Source organism: Taeniopygia guttata, chromosome 4 (assembly GCF_048771995.1).
Source record: "Taeniopygia guttata chromosome 4, bTaeGut7.mat, whole genome shotgun sequence".
Classification (NCBI taxonomy): Eukaryota; Metazoa; Chordata; class Aves; order Passeriformes; family Estrildidae; genus Taeniopygia; species Taeniopygia guttata.
In genome coordinates this window covers 9,442,737-9,466,863 of record NC_133028.1, presented here as the reverse complement: position 1 = coordinate 9,466,863, position 24,127 = coordinate 9,442,737, and the positions used below count along the sequence as shown (strand labels likewise).

At 38.4% G+C, this 24,127-nt stretch overlaps 1 protein-coding gene across 2 annotated transcripts; it reads right to left on the bottom strand.

Annotated features, from left to right (window-relative positions):
• Positions 1-2,276: 2,276 nt before the first annotated feature.
• On the bottom strand, positions 2,277-22,745 carry MSANTD1 (Myb/SANT DNA binding domain containing 1). Of its 2 annotated transcripts, none has more exons than XM_030270632.4 (4): positions 22,615-22,745; positions 21,929-22,193; positions 11,785-12,069; positions 2,277-3,325 (listed from the first exon to the last, which is right to left on the bottom strand). In XM_030270632.4, the coding sequence occupies exons 2-4, from the start codon at positions 22,180-22,182 to the stop codon at positions 3,085-3,087; spliced, it is 780 nt and encodes a 259-aa protein (XP_030126492.1). In that variant the 5' UTR covers positions 22,183-22,193; positions 22,615-22,745; the 3' UTR covers positions 2,277-3,084. The 2 variants fall into 2 exon arrangements, with proteins under 2 accessions (XP_030126492.1, XP_030126490.1); XM_030270630.4 differs by lacking the exon at positions 22,615-22,745 and adding an exon at positions 22,312-22,431.
• Positions 22,746-24,127: the final 1,382 nt, after the last annotated feature.

The following is a 24,127-nucleotide window of genomic DNA, read 5'->3' as shown; positions in this document are numbered from 1 at the left end:
TGTGTGTGTACATGTAATACAAGCACTTCATTTGGTGAAAGTGATACCAAACTGAGTTGACCCTGTTATTGCCCTGAAAATAAGAAATTTCTTCTCCTATGCTACAGTTTCTTTTTTGAAGAAAACTAGAAACCAAGAGGGAGTTCCTTTAATGTCATAGCTAAAATTATAAACTTGAGTAACTCCTCATGTGCTCCCCTTGAATACTTATTATACTCAACTCATACAGACACAGAAGCAATGTCTGTTTTGCAAAACCAAGAATTCTACCAAGAATTTTAATTCTAGGCAGGTCTTTCAGGTTATAATTTGTCTGAATATCACAAACATTCAAATATCTGTACCTGCAGCTAACAGTCCCATACAGATGAAAAGGCTGTGACTACCTTAAACAAGAAAAGAGATCCCCTCAAAAAACATTCAACCTATTTTTTCAGGTAAATGTTCAATCTTTACAGAAATAAAGGAAACAGCAGCCAAAGGAAACTATGGGTAGGTGGGTAATTTTCAACTTGTTGTCAAAAGCCATTCATACATGAAACTTGTAAAATTTGACTAAAGCTTTGCTGTGTTCACTCTCTAGGCAAAAACAGGGCTAGAACACAGGAAATCTGCATGGATGAGAATAAAGCATTTTGTTAAAGAGATGATTTAAAACTTGAACTTCTAAATGTAACTACTAAAAGTGATGTTTTATATAGGAAAAAAAATCTCAGAACCACCAGAAAACACCATTTCCTTTAAAGCAGTTATGTAAGACAATGTTTGGAGTCTCATCTGGAATGCTGTGTGTCTTTCTGGTCACTCACCTTTAAAATGGATGAACTCAAAAGAGCAAAATTAGCAAAAGAGTCATCAAAATCCTACTTTAAAAAAGAGTGTTATCCATCAGAAGAAGGGTGGCATGGGGCATGATCTCTGGTTCTCAAGAGTAAATGCTATATAAAGCAGCAAAATCAGTGCTGATACAAGAAGAAATCGGTATAAATTAATCAGGAATAATCCTAGAAGCAATCTTATAAACTGCATTTACCTGTTTGTAGTGCAGGTCTTCATATAATTCTGGGGACAAAACACCTAACTCATTTTAAGATATACGTCCACACATTTACAAAAGGGATTATACAACATGGATCCTTGTTGTAGCAGGCAAGGAATAAGATTTTTTTCTCCATTCTTGTGTTCCTACAGATCTGGAGCTGCGATAACATGGAAGGAGGGGGGCTACCTACTCTACAGTACAAGGTTCAGCTGTGCTGCCATTGTTATTACTCATTAATTGGATTTAATTGCTATATGATTAAAGTAGATAGTAAGAGTAAACACTATTAATTCCTGTGGAGTCAAGGGAGAATTTCTTTATATCTTGCTGTAAACAAGTTAATGTCAGGAGGCAGTGAACGTGTAGCCTGCCTGAATGTGTGGCAGATCTACATTTGAAATGTGTAAAACTATCTTTGGAGAATAAGTAAAATAAATTTGGCATTTTTTCAATTATGTAATCACTGTAGTAAAGACGAGGGACAGTTACTTTGTTTATATTCCAGCAGCCACCATTTTCTCCGAGTTCAGTATTCAAGTACATTTGCCTTATCCTGTTATCATTAATTAAAATCAGTAGGAATGGGCCATATTTAGATATTTAATAACTTTTAATCTTCATACCTGGAGGACCTTCAAGAAATATTTCCACATATTTTAAATTTGCTTAACGAGTATAAGCTTCATCCTGTTCAGCAAGCATAATTAGAGATTAATTTGTCGTGTCAGGGATTTAAAATATTTTAGCTCACCTTTAAGCAACAACACATTAAATTATATAGGAGAATGCAATCGCCTTCAAAGACAAAGTTTTAAGAGTGGACATTATTCGATAGTGAGAATGGAAATGGCCTGAGTTCTTTGTAGTAATTCTTAAGTTTCTATATTGGAATCCAAACTTTGCTCTTGCCTATGCAGTTAAACAGGCAGAAATATGTTTTTTTTTTAAGAGAACACAAAAGGAAAAGGCATATAGGCAATTCTGCCGGCCAATTTTCGAATTTAAGTGAGAGATTATTTAAATGCCACGTTTCATGGAGGAGCTGGTGCTCCATCTCAGCTCCCTGGTACCATCCTCCGTGCCTGCGGCTCCCTCGTGTGGTGCATCCCTGTCCGCCCGGGCATCAGCAGCGCGGATCTTCCCCTGCCCGCAGCCACCGGGAGCCTCTCACTGCGGTATCACTCCCTGGATCCTCTGCTGTCCCAAAGCAAACTGTCTGCCCAGCAACAAGCAGTATGTTTCTTCTTTTTCTTTATTTCATTTGATAGACATTATATATATGTATATACACACAGTACAATACTTTTCTTTTGTGATAGAGAATAAATGAAAGTTTTCATTGCTGGTTGTTTGTTAAGTCAACAGATTCCAGTTAATAATGAAAAAAATTTAAACGTTTAATATCAAAAGCAACTTCAAGTATCTTCTATACATTTTAGTATTCAGTATATAGGAAGGTGGTATTGGGCATTTGTTTTTATATCAAAAAAAGTATTTGAATAGACTATTTTTACCCTCATACTTTAGAGTACTATTCATATCAGGCATGGAGTTTAAAATTATGTATCTCATGGTCCCAACTAGCTCTTCACAAGAACCATAGGTCACTTATACAATCAGGCATATGTTTCAAAACAGGGTTTAATCATCAGCAATTTCAAGGTGCAATAGCCATGTTTAGAAATGCACTATTTCATTCTCCTAAAACAGATTAAGCTGCAGTCCTTGATGTGAAGCAATATACAACACCACTGTTTGCAAAACAATACCTGACTTAGGCATAAATAGTACTTCAGTTCCCCGAGCAATTTATCCCTTAACCTTTCTGTATAAAAATAATTCGACTTAGGCATATATTGCACTAATTTTATCATACTGGATAGCTCTCGCCCTGCATTATGTTTTCTTTGCTGAACTAGGATTACACTAGGGTTTTAATTTCCATGGAAAACCTGGGAAAAGGGCAACAGACACACGTATGGTGTGCAATAAATGGTTATCTATAATAGCAATAGTAATCTCAGAGGCATTCACAAAGGAAGCTACACATTAGACTTGGAGATCATTTTCTCCAGTAGATTCATCATTCTCTCCTGTAACTGTAAGCTTTGAACTTGAATGATGTTCTGCTGATCCAGGATCCTGCGCACTTCTCTACAGGTTTCTTCCATAGCTCTACTCAACTTCTTTTGTTCTTCCAACATGGCTTCCATTAATTTTAGCTTCTTCTTTTGGAAACTGCAGTTTTGCATTTTTCTTTTCTTAACTGGTCTTTCTTCAGCTCTGAAATTGAATATTTGTTAGAAATTAGAGTCATATTTATAAAAAGAAAGAACCCAAAATTCGATAGCATATCCTTGGCCAAGCTACAACATAGTAATATTTTTAAACCCCTGTGTTCTCCAACAAATTCCCTCTCAAGTTTGTGCCAAAACATAAATATTTAATGTATTATTGCATAGTGTTACAGATCGTAAAAAAAAAAAAAAAAAAAAAAGGTTTCACATCTCATTGTTTTTAGCAAGAATTTTCCCTGAAGAATACCAGGCTTTTTTTTTGTTGTTGTTTTTTAATCTTGACATGTCTTACACATTGAATTTATATGCTGTACTAGGATAGACATTTGGCTTATCTGGCCATTGAAACTCCAATTTTAAAGCTGCAATAACCATCTCAATCCAGAGAAAGTGCTGCATGGTTACATGTAGTAATATCTTACAGCTTGTTTTTTACAGCATTGCATCAGTAAGGCTGATCCCACTCCAGAATAGGAATCTCAGAATTTACCCTTGTACCAAGACACAGCAGCGGCACTGACCATACTTTTTTTTATATTCCACCACAAAACCTTAGAAAAGTCTGAAAAAACAGAAAAATACCTGGGGGTTCTAGTTGAGAGTGGCTGAACATGAACCAGGTGTGCCCAGGTGGCCATGAAGGCCAGTGGCACCTGGCCTGGATCAGCAATAGCATGGCCAGCAGGACCAGGACAGTGACTGTCACCCTGCACTCAGCACTGGTGAGGCCACACCTCCAGTCCTGTGCCCATTTTTGGGCCCCTCATGACAAGAAAAACATTGAGGGCTGGAGTGTGTCCAGAGAAGGGCAATGGACATCCTCGTCTGAAATATGCAGAGCTGCCATGCGGAAACTGGGGAATATTTTAAGAATTTCCTCTATGCTTTATCATACTGGGTTCTGGAAGAGAGATAAACATGGCAATAAAGACAGTGCTCTCAAGGTATAAAGGTCACCTGGCTGTTCTAACTTGGGGTGACAGAACAACACAGTCAAAACCAGCCCATGTGGCATACAAGTGAGAGCACACACACAGATCTGTGTGTCTTAACCTGCAGCCTAAGAAGGTATCATGCTAAACTGTGAAAGAGGAAGAAAGGCCAGTAGAAGGCACATGTGTGTGTACTACACATCTGAGAAACCTCCTGTTGGAGCTGGATAACTCCTTTCCTAACTTTAAGTGAGAGACCATGTCTTCATTTACACTTTTTGTAACTCCAGACTGCAGTCCCCAACATCAAAGATATCTGATGATGTGTCTTGAAGTCCCTTGACACAAACAGCAATCTCAGTTGTGTTCTGCCAAATGCAGTAATCCTTTCTAGGTGAAATGCAATAATGAGATAGTACAGTTGTGACTAGAATGCCATGTCAACATGCTGCAGATTTTAAGACATTCTTGAATAAGGATAACTTCAACCCTTGAAGAATGTGTTTTTATAAATGTGAAGAAGGGTAGTAGGGGTGAGGTCACTCAGCTGTGACAGATTTGTATCATAATTTGATTCATGTTCTTATCCTACTTGACAGGCTTTGTGCAGCAGCAACTCTGACATTCAGATCTGTCAGCAGGAGAGATAAACAATCCTTAGCACCTGAAAGGCTTAATGCAAATATAAGAAAAAGACACAAGCCCCTTGACATTTAAGAGTGCAGTGACCCAAAAAGGGTGAGGTACTATCTACTTTGGAAGGTATACAATAAACTCAGTTTTGCAGTTTCTATATAGCATATTTGATTTGGGGCATCAAATAAATGTGACTAAAATAAATACATGCTGCTCTGCTCAAACTGTGGGTCTGCTCAAATTGTGGGGCAAGCTTACTGCAGATCACTGAAATTATCAGTCTCACAGTCCTGTGAGAATGGGGCTTGGCTAACACTAAATTCTGTTTGTCTCTCTTAACTCTAAAGGCCATAATTACTTCAAATGTGGTCCTCAAAGAGGTCAAGCTAGTGGAAAAGATCTGCAGCAGTCTAAGGGCAGCACTGAATCTGTTATTCCAAGGTTCCCATCATTGTAGCCATGTTCACAAAGAATGTGTGCTTTCTGGCAGGCAGAGAAAAAAACTTTCTGAAATGGTGACATTATTTTAGCCAAAGTCACCTTTTGAATTTAAACTTGTCTTCACAGAAGATTTAAATGTTGGAAACTTGATGAATCTCTATTCACCATACAGTGTTAGAAAGTAGCTGTGGTAAGACCTCTTGTCTTGAAACCAGTACGAACTCACTCCACAAGAGGGCTTGTGTGTTGTCAATGTAAGCACTGGTGAGAATGGTCCTTAATAAGGAATGAGAGAGAAAATCTGAGGCTTGTCAATGGTACTGAGGTGCACTGAGCATTGTGTGTCTTTCTTGGTAACAGTAGCCACCGGGTTTTAATTCCAATTGAACCATTGCAAAAAAAAAAAACCCATAAAAATCCAAGATGGAGTGATTTAGATTGAAAGATCTAAAATAAGCCTTATTTTTAAGAGAAAAGAATCTTTGAAGTGTTTTCCTAGAGTCTGTAAGGGATTTTACCTCTTTTTCAGTTAAATCCATCAAAGAACTGTAACACCTGAAACCATACATTCAAGACAGTAAGTGCCTTGCACAGCTCCAGAGAGAAAGGAGCAGCAAATTTTCACTGTGTCAGCAGTATCTGCAGTCTGCTAATAACTAGAAAAGTACTCACTGAAGAGTGCTAGCTCAAAGCTGTGTTTTAGCACAGAGAAGTGCTTCCAAAAGTAATGACCTGAGAATTCTTCAAGGTCACCCAAGTACTCCCTACATTTGTTTACAGTAACAAACACAGCTTGGTAATTAGCCTTCATTGAAAATAAATACTTATTTCAGAAATTTTCAGAAAGCCCTAGCTTTGGTGATGGTCCAAATTTCCTTTTCTCTCCACTGACTGACACTGAAAGGGTTTTATTGTCACTCACAAGTTCACAGTGAGGAATGGGCACTTAAAATCCTCTCCTCTTGCAGAATAGCTGCTGAAAGGGAGCTCTTGAGAAGGGCTCTACTAAACAAGGCTCTAAATAATCTAATTTACAAGCAAAGAGCACTTGCAACATGAAAAAATGTAAAATGTCCTGTGATGCCCATCCAGTGATTAGTTATTTGAATAATGAAGTGTTTCCTCAGATTTTGAGGAATCTTTCTTGAGAAGTTCTAGGTGTCCTGGGCAGCATGTCAGAGACCCCTCTCTGGCAATAATTTTTTATAATAAATTCAAGAGGGAAGCAGAGATAGGAATATGGGTTCAGCACCAAGCAACCCAAGCAGCACCACTATCCTCAAAGAGTTCCAGCTAGGAGCATGTCTCTTTTGCCAATGTACAAGCACAAGAATAAACAACTGATGATGGCTGTAGCATCAATCAGTTCCTGTTGCCTGTTCTCCATGTTGTGTTCCTGTGCAGGCAACACCTCTATGACAACAGGAGTGCAGCAGATCCTGACAGCATCCACAAGCTGTTCAAGAAGCACCTCCCTCTTTGTCAAGCCTAGTCTCTGAAGGCAGATTTTGAGGGAAATCTCAGGAAAGGAGGGTCTGGAGAAGTAAGGACCTCAAATACAATCTGCTGGTACTCTTCTGCTGGGCTTCCAGTGCCTACAGCAGAGTATACAAGAGATTGGCATTGGTATTCCTCTGACCACATGAGCCAAATGTGGAAGGGCTCTGGCTCTGGGACTGTATTCCAAACAGAACCTCACAAAGCTGTTTCCCTGCTCTGCTCTAAAACAGACAGGCAGGGTTTCAAGGAAGAAAACCAAGGGAAAAAAATTGTTCCATCTCATCTAGGAGACTGAGCAGAAATGACTGTGTGTAATGGACATGAGGGGGAACAAAGCAAAACCTCCAGATACAATCAGGCAACATATTAGGCAAGTCTCAAATGCATTTGCTGTTTGCCTACCTAATTCCAATTTAATTCATTATTCAATTAAAATTTCCTTGATTGATTGCTTACACTTATCCAATACAGCTTGTTTCAGGGACACATGTGAATAATTAATAAAGTAGGGGTTGAACACAAAGAGTTCTCTGTTTATCAAAACACATTATCTTCATAAAACCCTAACAACAATTCCTCATTTCTGACTACTTCATGGCAAACAGGTCTCCTTGCCATCAGTTCTTGGAATTTATAGCTTTTAACACCTAAAAGCTGTTTCTCACTGGTTTGGATTTTTTTAGCTCCATACAAATCCCAGCAGACCTCCATAATTCATGCCTTGATTTAAAAAATTAACAATGGTCTAGATATAAACAATATTAATATTAGAGATTATATAAAGATCTTCAGAGCATAAGGATTGGGGATGAAGCAACCTGGATCTCTTGGTAAGCTAGGCTCATTCAATCATTCAAATGCATTCAGGAATTAATGAGACTCATCCTTGAAGTAAAGCACAGAAAAGAACCACAAATGGCTTGGAACCTGGGCAAAGCACATTGCTAGGATAACAAGTCTGCATAATGAGTTAAGATGCACTACATAATGCACATAGCCTAAAGCTCAAACTTCTATGTAGATGATGCCCATTCAGATTTAAATAGCTGTAGCATAATTTTAGAAATAGTAAAGTCTTTGCCAAAGATATTATTTCCCAAATTAGCATCATTGCCAAGTTTTAATACACTTCTTTTAATCCATATCTTGGCTAGTTCATGTTACCAATTGTTACTTTTTCTTCCTGTGTAAATTTTCTGTACCAAATTAATTCATCTACATTTAAAAATTTAAAAAATACCAAAGGCAGTAAAATCATGGCACACAATGTCCTTGCCAGAAAGCAAAAAATATTGAAAGTTCTCCAATATACTGAAAAGAAAGGTAAGCAGAAGTAACATCTGGAAGTTTCATTCACTAAATTCACATCCGAAACAAGGGACTTGTTTAAACAAGGGTTTGCTTATCACGAGAATGAAGGGAAGAGTGAATTCTCCACCTTCTGAATTTATCAGTTCTAGACCAGACATTTAGTATTTCCCAGAGTCAAACAAATCATAGAAACAAAGCAGTGGAGGACAGCAGAGACAGGGGGCTCCTGAGTGCAGAAGTGCCCTGCTGAGGGAAGGGTGTCGCAGAACCCTCTCCTCAACATTTCTGGGCTCCACATAAAAAATGACCAAATTCAAATGGTATCCAACAAGAAGTCAGACTAAATAACACAGTGGTTTTATTGTGGTCTTTCAATCTATGAAAGTAACTCTTTCACCCCCATTTTCAGTACAATAGAAATGGCAGAACACATAATGTCTGAACTACATTCACAGCCTGTATAATTATGTTCTCTCATTATTTTACTATGAAAACAAAGACCATAAATTAATCCACAGGGTGAAAAACCACTGTTTTCAATTAAATAAAAAAGTCATTTATAGTGGTGTCAGGAATTTGGATTTTAAAAGTTTAAGCTGCAGTACAAGACTCCACCACATTGCATTATATTTTATGACCATAATAGAATAATTCTATTACCGTCAGATGTTTTGTACTGTATAACAATGTTAGAACAGTGTTAGAACAATACTAAGCAATTACAGGCACCCCTTTAAAGGGATTCCAAATGTTTTCCACATCTACACACTTGAAACAAAAATTAATTTAATCTCACATCAATTGTATTATCACTAACCAGCAAAATTTGGGTTTTGTAAGAAGGTCCCAAACTCAAAGTGTTTCAAACAGAATGAAAACCCATTTCAACTGTTTTTAGCTTGACAATATGTATGTACTGGTTGAAGTATAAAACTTGACATTTTTTGCTATCATGAAAGCTAAACATTCAATTGATTTTTTTTGAGCTATGATTTATATAGCCAAGTAGACTCCTGCTATGTTCAAAGATACTGTGGAAAACACAAAGCTGACACTCTAAAGCTGTGTTGGAGAGTTTAAAGGAATAACAGAAAAGTTTTCAGAAGTTTAAAAGTTATTTAGAAAGAACTACTGTTGGAAAGTTTTCTTCCCTATCAATTGTTGCCATAACATTAGGATTTTTATTACTGAAGAAAAAATTCCATAATGTAAATTGTAAAATATATAGCTGCAAAAGACATCTGTATTTTCATACAGACATGAGTGTGTATTTTTCAAAATAGGGAAATTGAGGACCTAAAACATTCTTTTGATTTCAATTCCCAGAATTGTCTTTTGTTCTTTTTTTGAATCTGTTGGCTCAATTGTCTACTGTTCAGAGGCAAAGGCATTGATAAAATAGCCAAGATGGACCCAAATTTTTTATGCTACTTCTTTTCTGTCTTGTTGCCTATTTCAAAGTGTTTTTCAAATACAGGATGAGACACTAATTGCTTAAGCTATAAATTGCTTCCTCAGTTAATATTTTTCCATTAGTAACTCTAAAATAATTAACTTCCTTGTCTAACCATGGCAGCTCTAAGTGATTTTAACCCGTGTGGTATCACTAGCACACCCTGTATTTTCTTCTGGCCAAGAAAGGGCTCCCTACTCTGCTCTCATTCATCAGCCTAAATAAAACAGGTCAAAGCTGGACAAGCTTTTCAAACCCCCTAGGACTATTGGAATAACACTTTTTCTCCTTGCAGACACATGCCCCATTATCACAAGTGCTTTCTAATTTTTAATCCAATCACGACACTCACCTGTAATGTTACACTGATCTCTCATGTGGTATCTACTGCTCAACTTCTCCTTTTCTTTTAAAACAGGGGAACTGTATTTTAACTTGTGACTGTGTAAATTTCTTGCTGTTAAATGATACGCACAATATTCTATTGCACAAAATTCAGCCTGTGCCACTAGGGGCTAGATTTAAATGAGATGCAGCTTCTAAATTTAGCCAAGTAAAGTTAAAATATTTTTTACTAGAACAGGTTAGGGTATTTCCTTGGATAAAGTTACAAATAAATAAACAAACCAGTGAACCTGAAGCTGGCTAAAATGTATCACAGCCTAAATTTTCCAGAGCTTATAATTTAGTGACTGATTTAAGTCAATTTTAGCTGTAAATAAAAGCACCTACATGAGAGTGAGGGTCCACTGCAAACTGTGGGCACAGCAGGAGTGGGTTTGGGGTTGATGAACTTGATCTCTGTGAGGAATATCTATGTTCTGTAGTGAAGCCTGGTCCTCTCTTATGGTACAAAATCTGTGCTGTCCTGAGGTTGTCCCTAAACTGAAAAAACTTACCATCCAATATTTTTAAAAAGCCTGATGTTATCAAGTAGTCGACTGAATAAACTCCACAATGTTTGTGGAAGTGTGACCTCCTAATTAAATATTAAATAATGTTATTGCAAATCCAATTGGGAATAAAGTTATTGCATCAGAAATGTGACTGTGGGGTTTGCAAATCCTAAAGTCAAGCAAGTTTGTGTATCAGGAATATCAACTACTTACAATGGACTAGGATGAAAAAAAAAATTGTTCCTTGTGAACAAAAAGGTTGCTATAGCTCAAAAGTTATGCACCCTAGTAAATATTCATTGCCAAAAAAAAAGTTTTTTAAAATAATCAGTTACTCAAGGATTATCTGCTTGAATGATGGAATGAATTTAACTTTGTTTTATTCATCCAAGAGTGGGTCTGGAAACAAAAATTTGAACTTGCTGGGTTGGTTCTTCTTCCAGCTCAACATCTTTACAGTTGCATGACTGACAGGTTATTTTACTGTTACGGTTAAAGCCTCACAGACTCATGATAAGGATCTCTAGGATCAACTTTTTTCCTGCCAGGAAACTGTAATCAGCTCTTATTTCACACCACTCTGGATGAAAAATGAGACCAGTAAAGTCTGAAATTTGTATCAAGTGTATAACACCGCCTTTTGCTAAAATGCTGCCTTCCAGAGAACTCCAATCATATCCAAAAAAAAAAAAAAAAAAAAAAAAAAGAATCACATGTTTGCATCTCAAACCTCAAACTAGCATTTACTTTTTTAAAAAATTACATTCTCAATTATATTTAAAATGATGCAATGTACTTTCGAACTGCATGAGCAGCTTTTCAGTGTTCACAGAAAAATTTATTTTGCATCTTTTCACCATTTTCATAATAATTGAAGCCAGAGAAATTTCAAACTCATATCAAAAGCAAAACTAGAACAAGCCAAAAATCATCTAAGCAGTATGTTATATCTCTGATTGCACCGCAGGACTCTGTTGAACATGCCCGTACTCCTTTTATGAACACTCTCCCTGATGTGAGCCGTGACATGCATACTGAGTTTTGGCAATAATATACAACTTTTTGCCCAGTTCTCCTACTCCCTTCAGTCTTTCATAAAGGAATAAAGAAAATGCCCTAATTCAGCAAAGTGACTGAGATTGGGGAACAGATCTCATTTGTGATTTACAGAAAAAATACAAGAGCTGTTACAGAAAAATGCATGAGGGTGTTCCCTTTACACAGCAAATTCAGTTCATTCTGCAAAATACTAAAAAGAGGGAAAAATAGATGCTACCTCAGCTTGTAAGAAAGCAAGCTTGATGAGCTCTCTGAATGTTCATCTTCAAAGCATTCTTCCCTTCCTTCATATGTAAACTGGTTATATGGCAAATACAGAGGAGTGGACTTGGCTGATGGAGATTGAGAGGCCTCTGTCTGTGACGTAGAAGGACCTGGCTGCTGATTTTCATGCATTTTCACATCGCTGTGGTCTGTCACTTTGGATAAGATCCTATCAATGGTTTTGTAGTAAGGCCAGTCAGGTGCCACAGTTTCACTGTCAGTCATGCATTTTAATTTCCTGTAAGAAAAGGCACACAACATTAAAGCTTGTTTTCCTACAAACAGTACTTTTCATACAGATATATCTCAAAACATTTGTTCTGGTCACATTTAGGAGTCAAACTGAATGCTTTTAAAGAGAATAAAATTAGACACTTTTCTTTTTTAACTTCCAGTGAAGCCTTTCAGGTTCTTTTCCTAGGTTTGACCTGTTATAAAAAGTTGCATGTAGACCCCAAATGAAATTCAATACAGATAAAGAACATTGCAGCTTCTAATGGAAACAGGACTGTGTTGGTGGTTGAATAATTTTCTTCCCTTTGAAGAATACCCAACTAACCAATCTGACAGCAGTCCCTGACAACCGGACTGGGCAAAACACCACAGCCTTTACTAAACTGAGGGCAGCCCTGTGCTTTCATGCTTTGAAGAATGAATATTTATTTTCTATAATATGAATACAAGGGGCTATAAATATAATGCATATCCTTTTTCTAATATGGCCTAAAAGCTCTGAAATGCCTTGGTAAATAACCTTGTAACAACCATGAGATACAGACGTCTGTTCATTTGTTACAGAATAAAGATCATGGTAGGGAGTACAGAGTTTCATAGTTTCATTAATTTACAAAGAAAAAAAAAAAAAAAAAAAAAAAAAACACCCCACAAAAACTCCTGAAGCAGTTAATAATGCATTAGAAACAGCATACACAACAACATTACATTACAGTGGACTATAAACCATGACTCTGTCTTTCACGTGAGATTATTATTAAATTTATTATTCAATCCTCAGACAAGTTCACTGCTACCCCAGTAGTTACCCACTGTTATTTTATTTTCTTTTACTGAGAAGTATAAAATTGAGGTATATAGATGTCCTATACATTTAAAAGAAATTCCAGAACCCAACTAGAGTCCCAAATTTTCTTTTCATTTGCCTCTCCCAGTTCGGAACTTGTTACTCTAAATGAAAATACAGGAAGGGAACACAACAGGAAAGGCAAGACCAATGACAAATGCCCCATTTTCATAAACCAGATTTCATTCAAATTAACAAAAAAGCGGAACCAAATCTGATTCTCACAGCTAGAGGTTTGCATTTGCAGAAAAAAAATTAATTTAAAAAACCAACCAAAGAAACAAAAAAATCACCTATTCCTGGACACCTGGCCCACCCTTTTTTTCTTGAAGCCTTTCAGGTTTTTCCTTCTCAGAATCCATCCTGCCCACACCAGTCTTGCAAGGGGTAGAATTAAATTACATGTAAACATGAAAACAATGGTGCCAAACTTAAAAGTGAGAACTTGAAGTTCTTCCTTTTAAAATGCTGTCAGCCTGGAGTAAGGGGAAATCCACTAGTGAGAAAAGAAGGCAGTAAGATTTGCTTAGATTTTAAAGCCATTTAAGGATTCTTTTCTCCTTGTCCTTGCAAGGTCTGATGAGCTTTTCCAGCTATTTAGAAATGCACATCATAGTCCTGCAAAGCAGAGCCTCACAGCCATCCATACTTTTATGCCCTCTATGCATTCAAAATTTTAATTTCATACATATTTCACAACCTACTGCTGCGATTTCATAGTCAGAGAATATCAAGCACAGCCTACATGCATACCCATCCAGCACAGACAGAAAACAGCTAAACACAGGCCTGACAACAACCATCAATTAATATTGATTATTTTTAGTTCAATTGTTGAGGCTATTTGCATGAAAAACAGATCAATTATGCCACTATAAGCTAGTAGCCAAGATTACATCCATGTTTGTTTGCCTGTGTTGAAACCCTCAATGTTCTCAAGCTATGAGGCTTTAAACTGAATTGCAATTATGCAGCGCATTCACCATGGTCAGTCATCCCCATGGGAGAGGTGACAAAAGCCAGGGGTGACCACATCTCAGCCAGGCCACTGCCAAGCCCAGCAGCTGCATTAGGACTTCATGGGATGTGGTTTGAGCCTTTAGGACTGCAAAGCATTGTGCCAAAAAGGGCAGGACAAGCTTAGAGCTGATACTCTGCTGGCTGCTCTGGGAGCAGGTTTGTGCTCAGCCCAATGTCAGCCAGGAGCCCCAGGTCCCCATCAGCAGAGCTGCAGAGTCCCCTCCTGGTCCTGCATTTGGCCATCCCAGGAGAAGGACTTTGCATCTGCCCTTGCTGAATTTGATGGGGTCCCTGTCAGCCCATTTCTCAACCTGTCCAGGTCCCTCTGAGTGGCAGTCCTGCCTGTCCTGCCCCCACAGCTGCAGACTGCAGCCCCCAGTGCAGTGAACCTGCACTCCACCTCTGCCTTTGGATTGGTATAATCAGGGCATGTCCCAGTACAAAACACCTGCAGTCCTCCACTGGGAATGAGCCTCTAGGCAGAATACAAACCATTAATAGCTACCATACCCAGATACTTTTCTAGCCAGCTGGTAGTCCTTCCATCTGCAGTGTAACATCCCAGCTAGGACACTAGGATGCTCTTGGAGACTGTGTCAAAATGGTTTGTACTGTCAAGCTAGACAATATTTTACTCTACCCTCATCCACAGATCCAGTTTTTTAAAAAAGAAAGCAAGCAGGTCAGGCAGATGTGATTCACTGCTGGTAAATCCATTCTGGGTATTCTCAGTCACCACCTTCTCCTTTCTGTGACTGGAAATTGCTTCCAAAACCTCTTGCTCAATGATCTTCTAAGGAATTGAAGGGAAGAACTCTTAATTCCTGTTCCTGCCTTTCTGAAGATTCAACAGCCTTTTTATGGTCCCTAGAGACCTCCCTCAATCTTCACAAACTTTCAGAGATGATTCCTGACTCAGCCCTTTTCTATTGCTGCCATTTCTGATAACTCTGCTGCAGGCACACCCGACTGAGACGTCTGGGCAGTGAAGGCTGAAATACAGATCCCAAGTATTCTCAGCCTCCTGACTTGCATCTGCTTCCATTAAATCACCCTGTGGTGAATTTTGGGGCAATCCACATATAACTAGAGTCTGGGGGATGAAGAGATTGAGGGCAGTCCCACAGGGGGTGCTGGTCAATGAGAGGCTGGACATGAGCTGACAATGTGCTTGTAGCCCACAAAGCCAACCATTATCCTGGGCTGCAGCAAAAGCAGCATGGCCAGCAGGTTGAGGGAGAGGATTCTGCCCCTCTGGGACCCCTGGAGTCTCCTGAGACCCCACTGGCAGGCTACAGAAATCCTCAGAGCAGCTCTGCCATGGAGACAGGCTGAGAGAGACAGGATTGTTCAGCCTGGAGAAGAGAAGGTTCTGGGAAGACCTTATTGTAGATTCAGACTAACTAAAAGGAAGACAATGTAATCTGATGGTGGGCCACTGAAACAGGTTGCCCAGGGCAGCTGTGGTTGCTGCATCCTGGCAGTGTTCAAGGCCAGCTTGAACACTGGATGGGGCTTTGAGCAATCTGGTTTAGGGAAGGTGTCCCTGCCCATGGGAGGAGGCTGGAAAGAGATGGTCCTTAATGCTCCCTTCCAACCTGAACCATTCTATGATTCAATGGGAAGTTTCCAGGAGTAGATATTTTGCCTGAGTAGGTTGGTACCTTTTTGTTGCTATTTGAGCTCAGCTGTGTACCCAGACCCCCTTTTTTTACAGGACTATGCCAATTTTGAAGGAAGAGTTGCTGTTTATTGTCTGCTCACAGAGCTGTAGAGTTGCAGTTATATAAATGCAGGTATTTCTCTGGCTCTCAATGCATTGAATGGATACTAATTCTACTTCTGACTGCTTACCATAGCTCTGAGCTAAATAAAAAGGATCACTACCAGGAGGTAGACAAGAGAACTGTGCTAGCTTAAAAGCAGCACCAGCAGCAATCATCTACCTGTATGGAGACTGGCTCAGACACACAGAAAAAAAGGATAAAACAGGGAAAGAGATGAGAAGATAAGGGGAAAGGGAGTGTCAGTCCTTTAGAAGAGAAGTGGAAATACTGCAGGTGGAGGTAAATAGGGAGAACTTTCACTGCAATAGTGCAGATGGTTTCTGGTAAAAACAAACAGATTAGCTATCTTTGTAATACTAACATTGAGTTCCAGGATTTACTGACTTTTAAATATTTCTTCTACAACTGCCAGAAGTCCAGAAAACCTAGTTAGAGAGTTGAGAGCTTTTGCCTGCATTGAGGTAAATGTAACCCTTGAAAAACTGGAGTCTAAAGCAGAGATTAATTTACGGCCATTACCATAACTCATCACAGCAACCTTAGTTGCTTCCAAGAGATAGAATTGGGATTTTGTTTGTTTTAATGAAACATGAGGATGTTAAAAGAAACAGGACAATAGGAAGGCTGGAATGCAACAGTCCAGAAATGACAGAACAAGATGAGCCAAAGATTAACACTTTGAAATTGGGCACATCACTGCCTGAGGGAGCAAGCCAGGCAGGAAAAATGAGGTAAGAAACAGAGGTAAGCGAGAAAGTCAGCAAAGCTTACAAAATAAATTCACACTGAGTTTATCTGGACCTGTTGCTGTTTCATGAGGCTCTATTAAAATCCAGCTGAGAGCAGAGGCAACTGAGAACTCTCTCCAAAATCTCAGGGATCAAAGTCAGATTTCCAGTGGACAAATACCCAAAGCTTGCCAACTGAGTTAATTTGAAAGGTGATTGCTTGTCTTATTCCAGAGAAGTGAATAAATTAAGGGACTTTGAGATCCCACTGTCAAAATGCTCCACTGAGCAGACTGAGACAACTGTTGAGTTGTCTCATTTGTGCTGCTGTTGACCTTTTTTCAGACTTTATTCCCTGTGCCTATTAATTCACCTTCTAAAAAAAACCTATCACAATATTATGTTCTAAAGAGGTTTAGTTTCGTTGAAAATCATCATTATTTAGTCAGCAAAAAGCAAGCAATCTATAACTTGCTTCATTTTTTTAGACTTTGCTCAAAGCAGTATTGCTTTTTTATTATTATTGCAGCATTTGATATTACTGTTTGCCTTAAGGAATGGATACAAGATCCATCTCCTGGGGTTTCTAGGAAAAGCTTTCAAAATAAATAATAAATAGCAACTGTTTGTGAACCAATCAATGGTGAGGAAAAGAAGGATGATGAAAGTACAATACTAAGTTGTGCATCTGCCATAAATTATTGAAATAAAGACAAAGATAGTAAAGTATTCAAATTCCACTTTTTGCAGTAATTTGGCTGCACTCATATTTTATCATTTGCTGTAACAGAGGTCAAATTTTCCAGTTGTGTAATGTCATAGAGTATAGCAATGGATTACACAAGCAAAAATGTTTAATTGCTATCATGTACACATGAAAATAAAAAATTAGACTACTCTTTCATTCAAATCATGAGACTGATTCAAATTTACCAATCATTAACATTAATTGACTGTGATTCAAATCAAAGAGCAACAGCTGCATCCTGTTTTCTAGGCTTTGGGGAGGGTGATGTTTTTGAAAATAATAAATTTGCATTCACACAGTTCTTATTTTTAAATATCAGAAGGAATCAGTCAAAACTGTGGACCAGTGTGCAAGCTGTGCATAACCTGCTTCCTTTTGTAAGTGTTGTGTCAGTGGCAATATTATAGCAGCAGTCACAGAGCACTGTGACACAGGGAGATCAGCACATTAGCAGTGACAGGACAGGGCTTTCTTTTAGAAGGAATAATCACAGGTTCACTCGAGCTGATAGCCCTGAGTAGGCTGCACAACACAAAGAACTGGGCACAGACTCTAAGGGATGCTAAAACTCAAGAGCTGGCATGCTAATCTCAGGAAAACTTTTGATGACCAGCACATGTGAAAGCTTAACTTTGAATTCCAGGAAGCTTGACTCAGCCCTTCCTTCTCCCAGGATGGATAAATGGGGAGGTTCATGCAGCTCACCATACACGTGTCTTTGAAGCAGAACATTAAAAACCTGGTGGCTGATCTATCCACAGCAGATATTTCAGATTTTACAGCAATCCCTAAAAGCAGAACTTTACTCAAATACACCTGCAGAAAGAATTTTCCTTCCACCTATGGTGCTGTGCAGAATTTTCCACCCAGTCATTTTCCACAGTGGATGAAATGATCCCTTAATATACTGAGACTCCAGTAAGAATGACTTCAGGTCATGGTATATTTTTCCCTGATTAGTTTCCTCCAAATGCACTTGGACTACAGTAATGCAGAGGAATACAGGAACCACTGCCAACTCAGTCTATGGTCTCACTCTCTTCTGACAAAGGTCAGTGCTGAATACTTCAAGAATGATTTTGACAGACAGCTTTTGAGGGCACATTCACCCATAAAAACACATGATTATTTTTCCATCAACAGCCTGAAACATCAATATCCTGAAATCCACTGTCTTTCATATCTCTACCTAATTGGAAGACAAACAACATCTGTTTTCTTATTTAATAAATCTAATCTTTAGTAAAAATAATAATATTACTAAAACAACCTGCTGCTCTCTTAGTGTCAGTGATTTTCGGTGGCAATGAGTTCCACGTGCTTATTATGCAGTGCGATACAGATTGATATGAGTTTATCTAGTTTTACATTTCTTGTCTTGCAATTCTTATACATAACTTCTTGTATTATGGCAAAAAAATATCTGCTTTATATTCTGAAAAATAGTGCTTATTTTTATGCACCTCTAAAACTCCTTTAGTATTCACAAACTTTTCCACTTCTCTTAATAAAGAAAGCTTTTCACATCTCAGCCTAACTGCTCTCTAAACATCTCCTCACTCGCTTGTCACCTTGTTGAAAAATAGGGCAGGCAGAAATAAACATGAGAATTCAAGGAGGAAATAATGAGATAAAATAGATTTCTGTTTGGTATTTTAACACCTGAATAATGTTTTCACCTCAGATGTGGAGGAATGGGATCTGATCACCCTAAAATTGCTTATGTGAGAGATGCTCATGCACACTGAGCTACACCTGAAGTAACTTTACCTGGAAGCACAAGATCCCACAGGGGATCCAAACACATCCAGAACCAGGGGGAATACCTGGGGTGGGAGCCCCTTCTGAGCCCCCTGCCACTGTACACACCCATGCAGGCTGTACTTGCTGCAGCAACTGCAACAATTATTGGCCAAGAAACACTCCTTCCCTACTTATGCATATGTTTGCCTGACTTGGACACCCTCTACTCATAACAAATGGCTTGCACTAAGCAGAATAAAGAAAACAATATTTACTGAACTGCCTCTTAGAATGCCATGGGATCCTCAAACTGGAGAGCACCATTAGAAACATGTTCACTGCTTTCTATTTCACTTAATATGCTTCTGATCATTAATATCTGTTTCAACAGATGTCCCAGGATAAGACATGCCAGTGACAGCACTTTTAAAACTGAACTTGGTTAAAAAGACTAATAGAAATATTAAAGTACTGCTTTTTCCTTTTATTGAAAAAAATCACGTATAAGTATTCATCCATATATGTATGTGTAGTAATTTGTAGGACAGGGATTTTATGTTCTTTTATGAAATTGTGACACTTAGGTAAATAATATTATCTGATTAAATATTTTAATGCAGTTTAACTTCTGTTAAAGGAAGAGCAGAGGCCACTCCACCTCTGCAGCACTGCTCAGAGTTGCCTAAAGAAGTACAGGATCCTGAAGTGGGAGCAGAAATAAGCTCCTAGGTGCAGAACACCCCCACCCCCACTCCCACTACTACATTCTCCCATGTCACACTCACTAACCCAATGTAATATTTACAAAGTATTATCCCAAAATAGAGCATTTTCCCACTTTCAGGACCTCCTTTTCCAGTTTGTGCCACAGGGGAGCAATGATGCTCAGAAATGCAGTGATGTAAAGCATCTTCCTCAAGTGTCCTGCAGGCACCCAAACTTAAAACTCGGCTGCCTCACAGCAACGCCAGCAGTCGGTGGCCACTCACATCATTTACAGTTTCACCACAACCTTCCCTACCCTACACACCACCAAAAAGTACCCAGAAAACTAGAAATTGTGAGAACAGTTTCTGGTTGTTCCTGTTCTCCATACCACCTCACCTTGCCAGCAAAGCACACAGGCATGTGAACAAACAATAAGAAGATGCATGTTATGTTCCAGAGCACAAAATGAAATAGCTCTGTGACAGCACAAGGCAGTTTTTAACTCTCCTAAATTAGCATCTCCATCAATAAGCAGGGAGCTGCCATGCACTGCAAAATAGAAAAGCAGATTGTCAACATGCAACAGAAGCAATCTTAGAAGTTCACAGAAATAGAAGGATATTTCTTAAAAGTGCGGTTTCTCTCTCACACACAGTGAATGCATGCGAGTGATTTTATTTCTTCCCTTCCCCCAGCACAACTTTAAAGTAAAAACATTAATTAAAAAAAAAAAACTGAGACTCTCTGATTGATGACAACACTGTAAATTTAGAACAAAGGAAAGAAATAACCTGACAGAAATAACCTATTCCACTTGGCAATTACGGCACTTAACTATCGGCAGTGTTGCTGCCACAGACACCTGTAAAATCTCAGTGCCGAGCTGCAATTCCCAGCAGGGAGGACTGCAGATTTAGCAGACTAAGCAAAAGCCTGGTAGCCAGCAACTCCCGGCTCCTAAATCTGCATCTGAGTGTGAATTGCTGGGTGATGCTGGACAAAAATTTCTCTTACTTCCAGCTTTCTCATCTACAGTCTGGGTGAAGAAAACTGTAGGGATTACAGAAGGGTTGGTAAAACGGTTTGGAGACGTTGGGATTTGCCACAAAACATCAGGTTTAATATTACGGCAAATGATGTTAAACATTATGCTTGTGGATCATAGAAATGTAGAAGGACATTCAAAGTTAAGGGGTTTACAGGATTTTCCCTAGTTTTCTATTTGATGAGCAGTCTCTGCATTAAATACAGTAAGGGTGCCTTACAGAAAAGCGAGCAGTTTTAACATGGTTGCCTGCTGTAATAACCTTTTTTATTATTAATATGAGCTTTGAGGAGAGATTAAATAAAAGAGTCACATATTTGATTTTCTTGCATTACAAGCACCTAGCTCAAATCACCACTCAGGATTTCCAGTATGAGGCAGTTTGTGCCTTGCAGAGATAAGAATTAAAAAAAAAAAAAAAAAAAGATAAAAAAGAAAATTGAAATATTTCTGTTAAGTTCTAATTATTTTTCTCCCTGCAAACAACAAATCCACAAATGCCTCATATTTTCTGAAGCCAACTTCCCCTCCTGACTGCTTGCCTGTTCTTTATCATCCCCTCATAGACACCTCCGCCCTCCCCCCGACTCCTTTGGAGCAGTATTGACGGTGCACATTGATTCTCTCTGCAGATATAATAGTTCTTTCACTGCTGCTGCTTATAATTATAGCAATGTGTGTCACTCAGTAATAAGACATTCAATTATTCTTGGCCCCGTGAAGTGTAACCCTTCAACTCACGAGACCAAAATCGAGGAGCATCAGCCCCCCCACCCCCCAAACATTATTCTGTTCTAGTTTGCCTTTTTTTTTTTTTTTTTAACTTTGCCTTGCAATTCCGATCCTCAGTGGCCACTTGAAACTGCAGGAGTTTCACTGCAAGGAATTGGCTGCCAAGCTAACACAATCAGTCCCCTCAGCAAAGAGAAAAAAAAAAAAAATAAGGAAGAAAAAAAAATCTCTTTTCCCCATTAAATACATTTCCATCCCTCTGCATCATAACAGTGCCAGCTAATTTTAAAGAAACAAAGTTGTCCCAGAGTTTGACATGAAATGGGGGGGACAAATTAACAATGACGTAACAGCATTGGCAAGAGAGAATTTTAAAAGCGATATGAACAATCTTTAAATCTTTTATCGACAGATTTCCTCTAGGAGACTTCTTTCTGAAAGACAAAAATCACTGCGCCGTCCCTGCTAAAATCTCTTAAAATAAAAAGAATTAACTGAAGCTTACCTGTACTGGAATGTCATATTTGTAATTTTTATCTTTATTTCCTCTCCGTGGCGAATTTCTCCAGTCATTTCAAAGAGTTTGTTAGCCATTTTCTCATAAACTTTGGCATTCCTTTTAGTTTGTTTCAGCTCATCAAAAAATTCTTCCCAAACCAGCATTAAACCTCTCATTTCTGCATCAGTCCAGTTTCTGGCCCTCCTGTGTTTCTCAGTCTGAGAAGAGACAATGTAACTGGGAATTTCTGCTGCAGCCATTGCTGACTGACCTAAAAGGGTTTTAAAAGAGGACACTTAATATAGATTGAGTTTTTAGTTGAGGTTTTTTGTAGTGCAAGACATGCATATGTGGATAAAGAATTTGAATGACAACAGAACATATGAAACCTTTTTGCAACAGCTTGAAGCTTGAGTGCACAAAATGGGGCCTACATCTGACAGGCAGGAATTTAGTTAAAAGCTTTTAAACAGAGAAACGTCATTTTGATGTCACGTTTCCATAGCAACAGAGCAACTGCATAAGCTACAACAACAAAAACCTTTTAACTGAAAGCCAAAGAATCAGGACAAAGTTGACAGGCCATCAATATTAAAGCTTTTAAACACTTTAGGTTTAACAAAAAAAAAAGATCTATGCAGCCTTTGAGAAGCTACTTTTAAGTTTCTACTTCTTTTTTAGCTTTCCCTTACCTTTTAGGCAGACAATCTGCTAGCAGGGGGCCATGGTCGCCTGAACGAGCTTTTAAGTTGTGCCTTGACAGACTCTCTAGGAGGTTGCAAGGACTGAGGCCATGTACACAAAAAAAAAAAAAAAAAAAAAAAAAAAAGCTTTTTTTTTTGCAAAGATATTCTGCAAAAAGAATCAGCCAGCTTTATGAAAACTATACATCTCTAAGCTAATAAATGTTTAAGCAGGCAGGCTCATTAAAAAGGAGCTTGCATCTGGGCTTTAGAACATGCAAAAAATAGTATTTAAGTGTTTATACAGAGAGAAATATATACAAGATTTCAATATAAAGCCACTTTTTTTTTTCCCCGAGATGTTTTGCTGCTGATAAGCACACACTGCAGTCCTGTCAGTATGAATTTGCCTTTGTAGGTATGTATTACTGTATGTGTATTTTGTATTCCTAGTAATTTAGATGCTATTTATGCAGCCTGTGTTCTGCCTTAGGACTGCAGCAGAAGCATTTCACCTGCTTTATGGGCAACCTAAAAGGATTATTCAACGAGTTAAAAAAAGGCTGCGAGATGCTTAGAACTGTGAATAAATTGCTTTGCTGTAAAACAAGCATTTTGAGCTGGTTTTTATATAGGGCTAAATTGTGCCAGCAGTTATATCAGAGAAGCAGGGCATATTCATTGTATTCAACACTGCAATACAAGCAGTGGGCCAAATCCTGCCCCACTTACACTCCTGCAGTCTGACAATAATCTTCCACAAAAGAGTGAGATGCAGGAACTGCATTAATTCCAGCTTACGACCAGCTAAATAGAAAGATGTTCATTTCCTACAGTCCCAATAGAATTGTGTTATGTAAAATATAAATAAATAAGTTCACGGACCTTTCTTATACTTATTTTTGTGTTTCAGCATATAACAGCAATAACGACCTCACTGCAGGGCATTTCCTGAAGATTAATGGCAGGCAGGGGTTAATGGCCTGAGGCTCACCCAGTCAGTCGTTAATCCCCAGGAAATGTTCCGTGCCTCAATCCTTAATGCTTAAGTATCCTATAAATTGTAAGTCTTCTCATAACCACATCCTTGATCTTAACAATAGTTTAAAAATGCAGAGCTTGGTTTGCATCCTGGAGATGGCAAAGAGAGCACATAATGTTCCTAAAAGGTACACTGATGACATTTGTGGGACCATCGCCTTCTTTCTATTTTATTTATTCTACTGCATATTACAAAAGGCATAACAGCATACCACAGAACAAGATGGGGCTATGAGGGGGTAGAATTACATATACTTTACATATAGGAACTTCCACTGATCCAGCCCTGAATACGTCTCTGTCAGAAATATACCTGCTGAGTCACTGCCTTCCTAAGGGAAAAAATAAAAAGGAAAGAAATAAAGAAAAAATCCCCTAGCTTCCAAATAACTGCTTTTAACTACTAATATGACAGCCTAGCAACTATTACCTTTAAAAATGTGTAAATAGCAGCATATGTTGTGATGATGATCTTGCATGG

Bases quoted from the DNA above. Each gene is read 5' to 3' on its own strand.
- MSANTD1 (XM_030270632.4), bottom strand. From the start codon at position 22,182: ATGGCTGCAGCAGAAATTCCCAGTTACATTGTCTCTTCTCAGACTGAG. The intron at 12,070-21,928 runs GTAAGCTTCAGT...CTTTTCTTACAG, and splicing joins AATATGACATTCCAGTACAG to GAAATTAAAATGCATGACTG. The intron at 3,326-11,784 runs GTAGCATCTATT...ATTCAATTTCAG, and splicing joins TTGCTTTCTTACAAGCTGAG to AGCTGAAGAAAGACCAGTTA.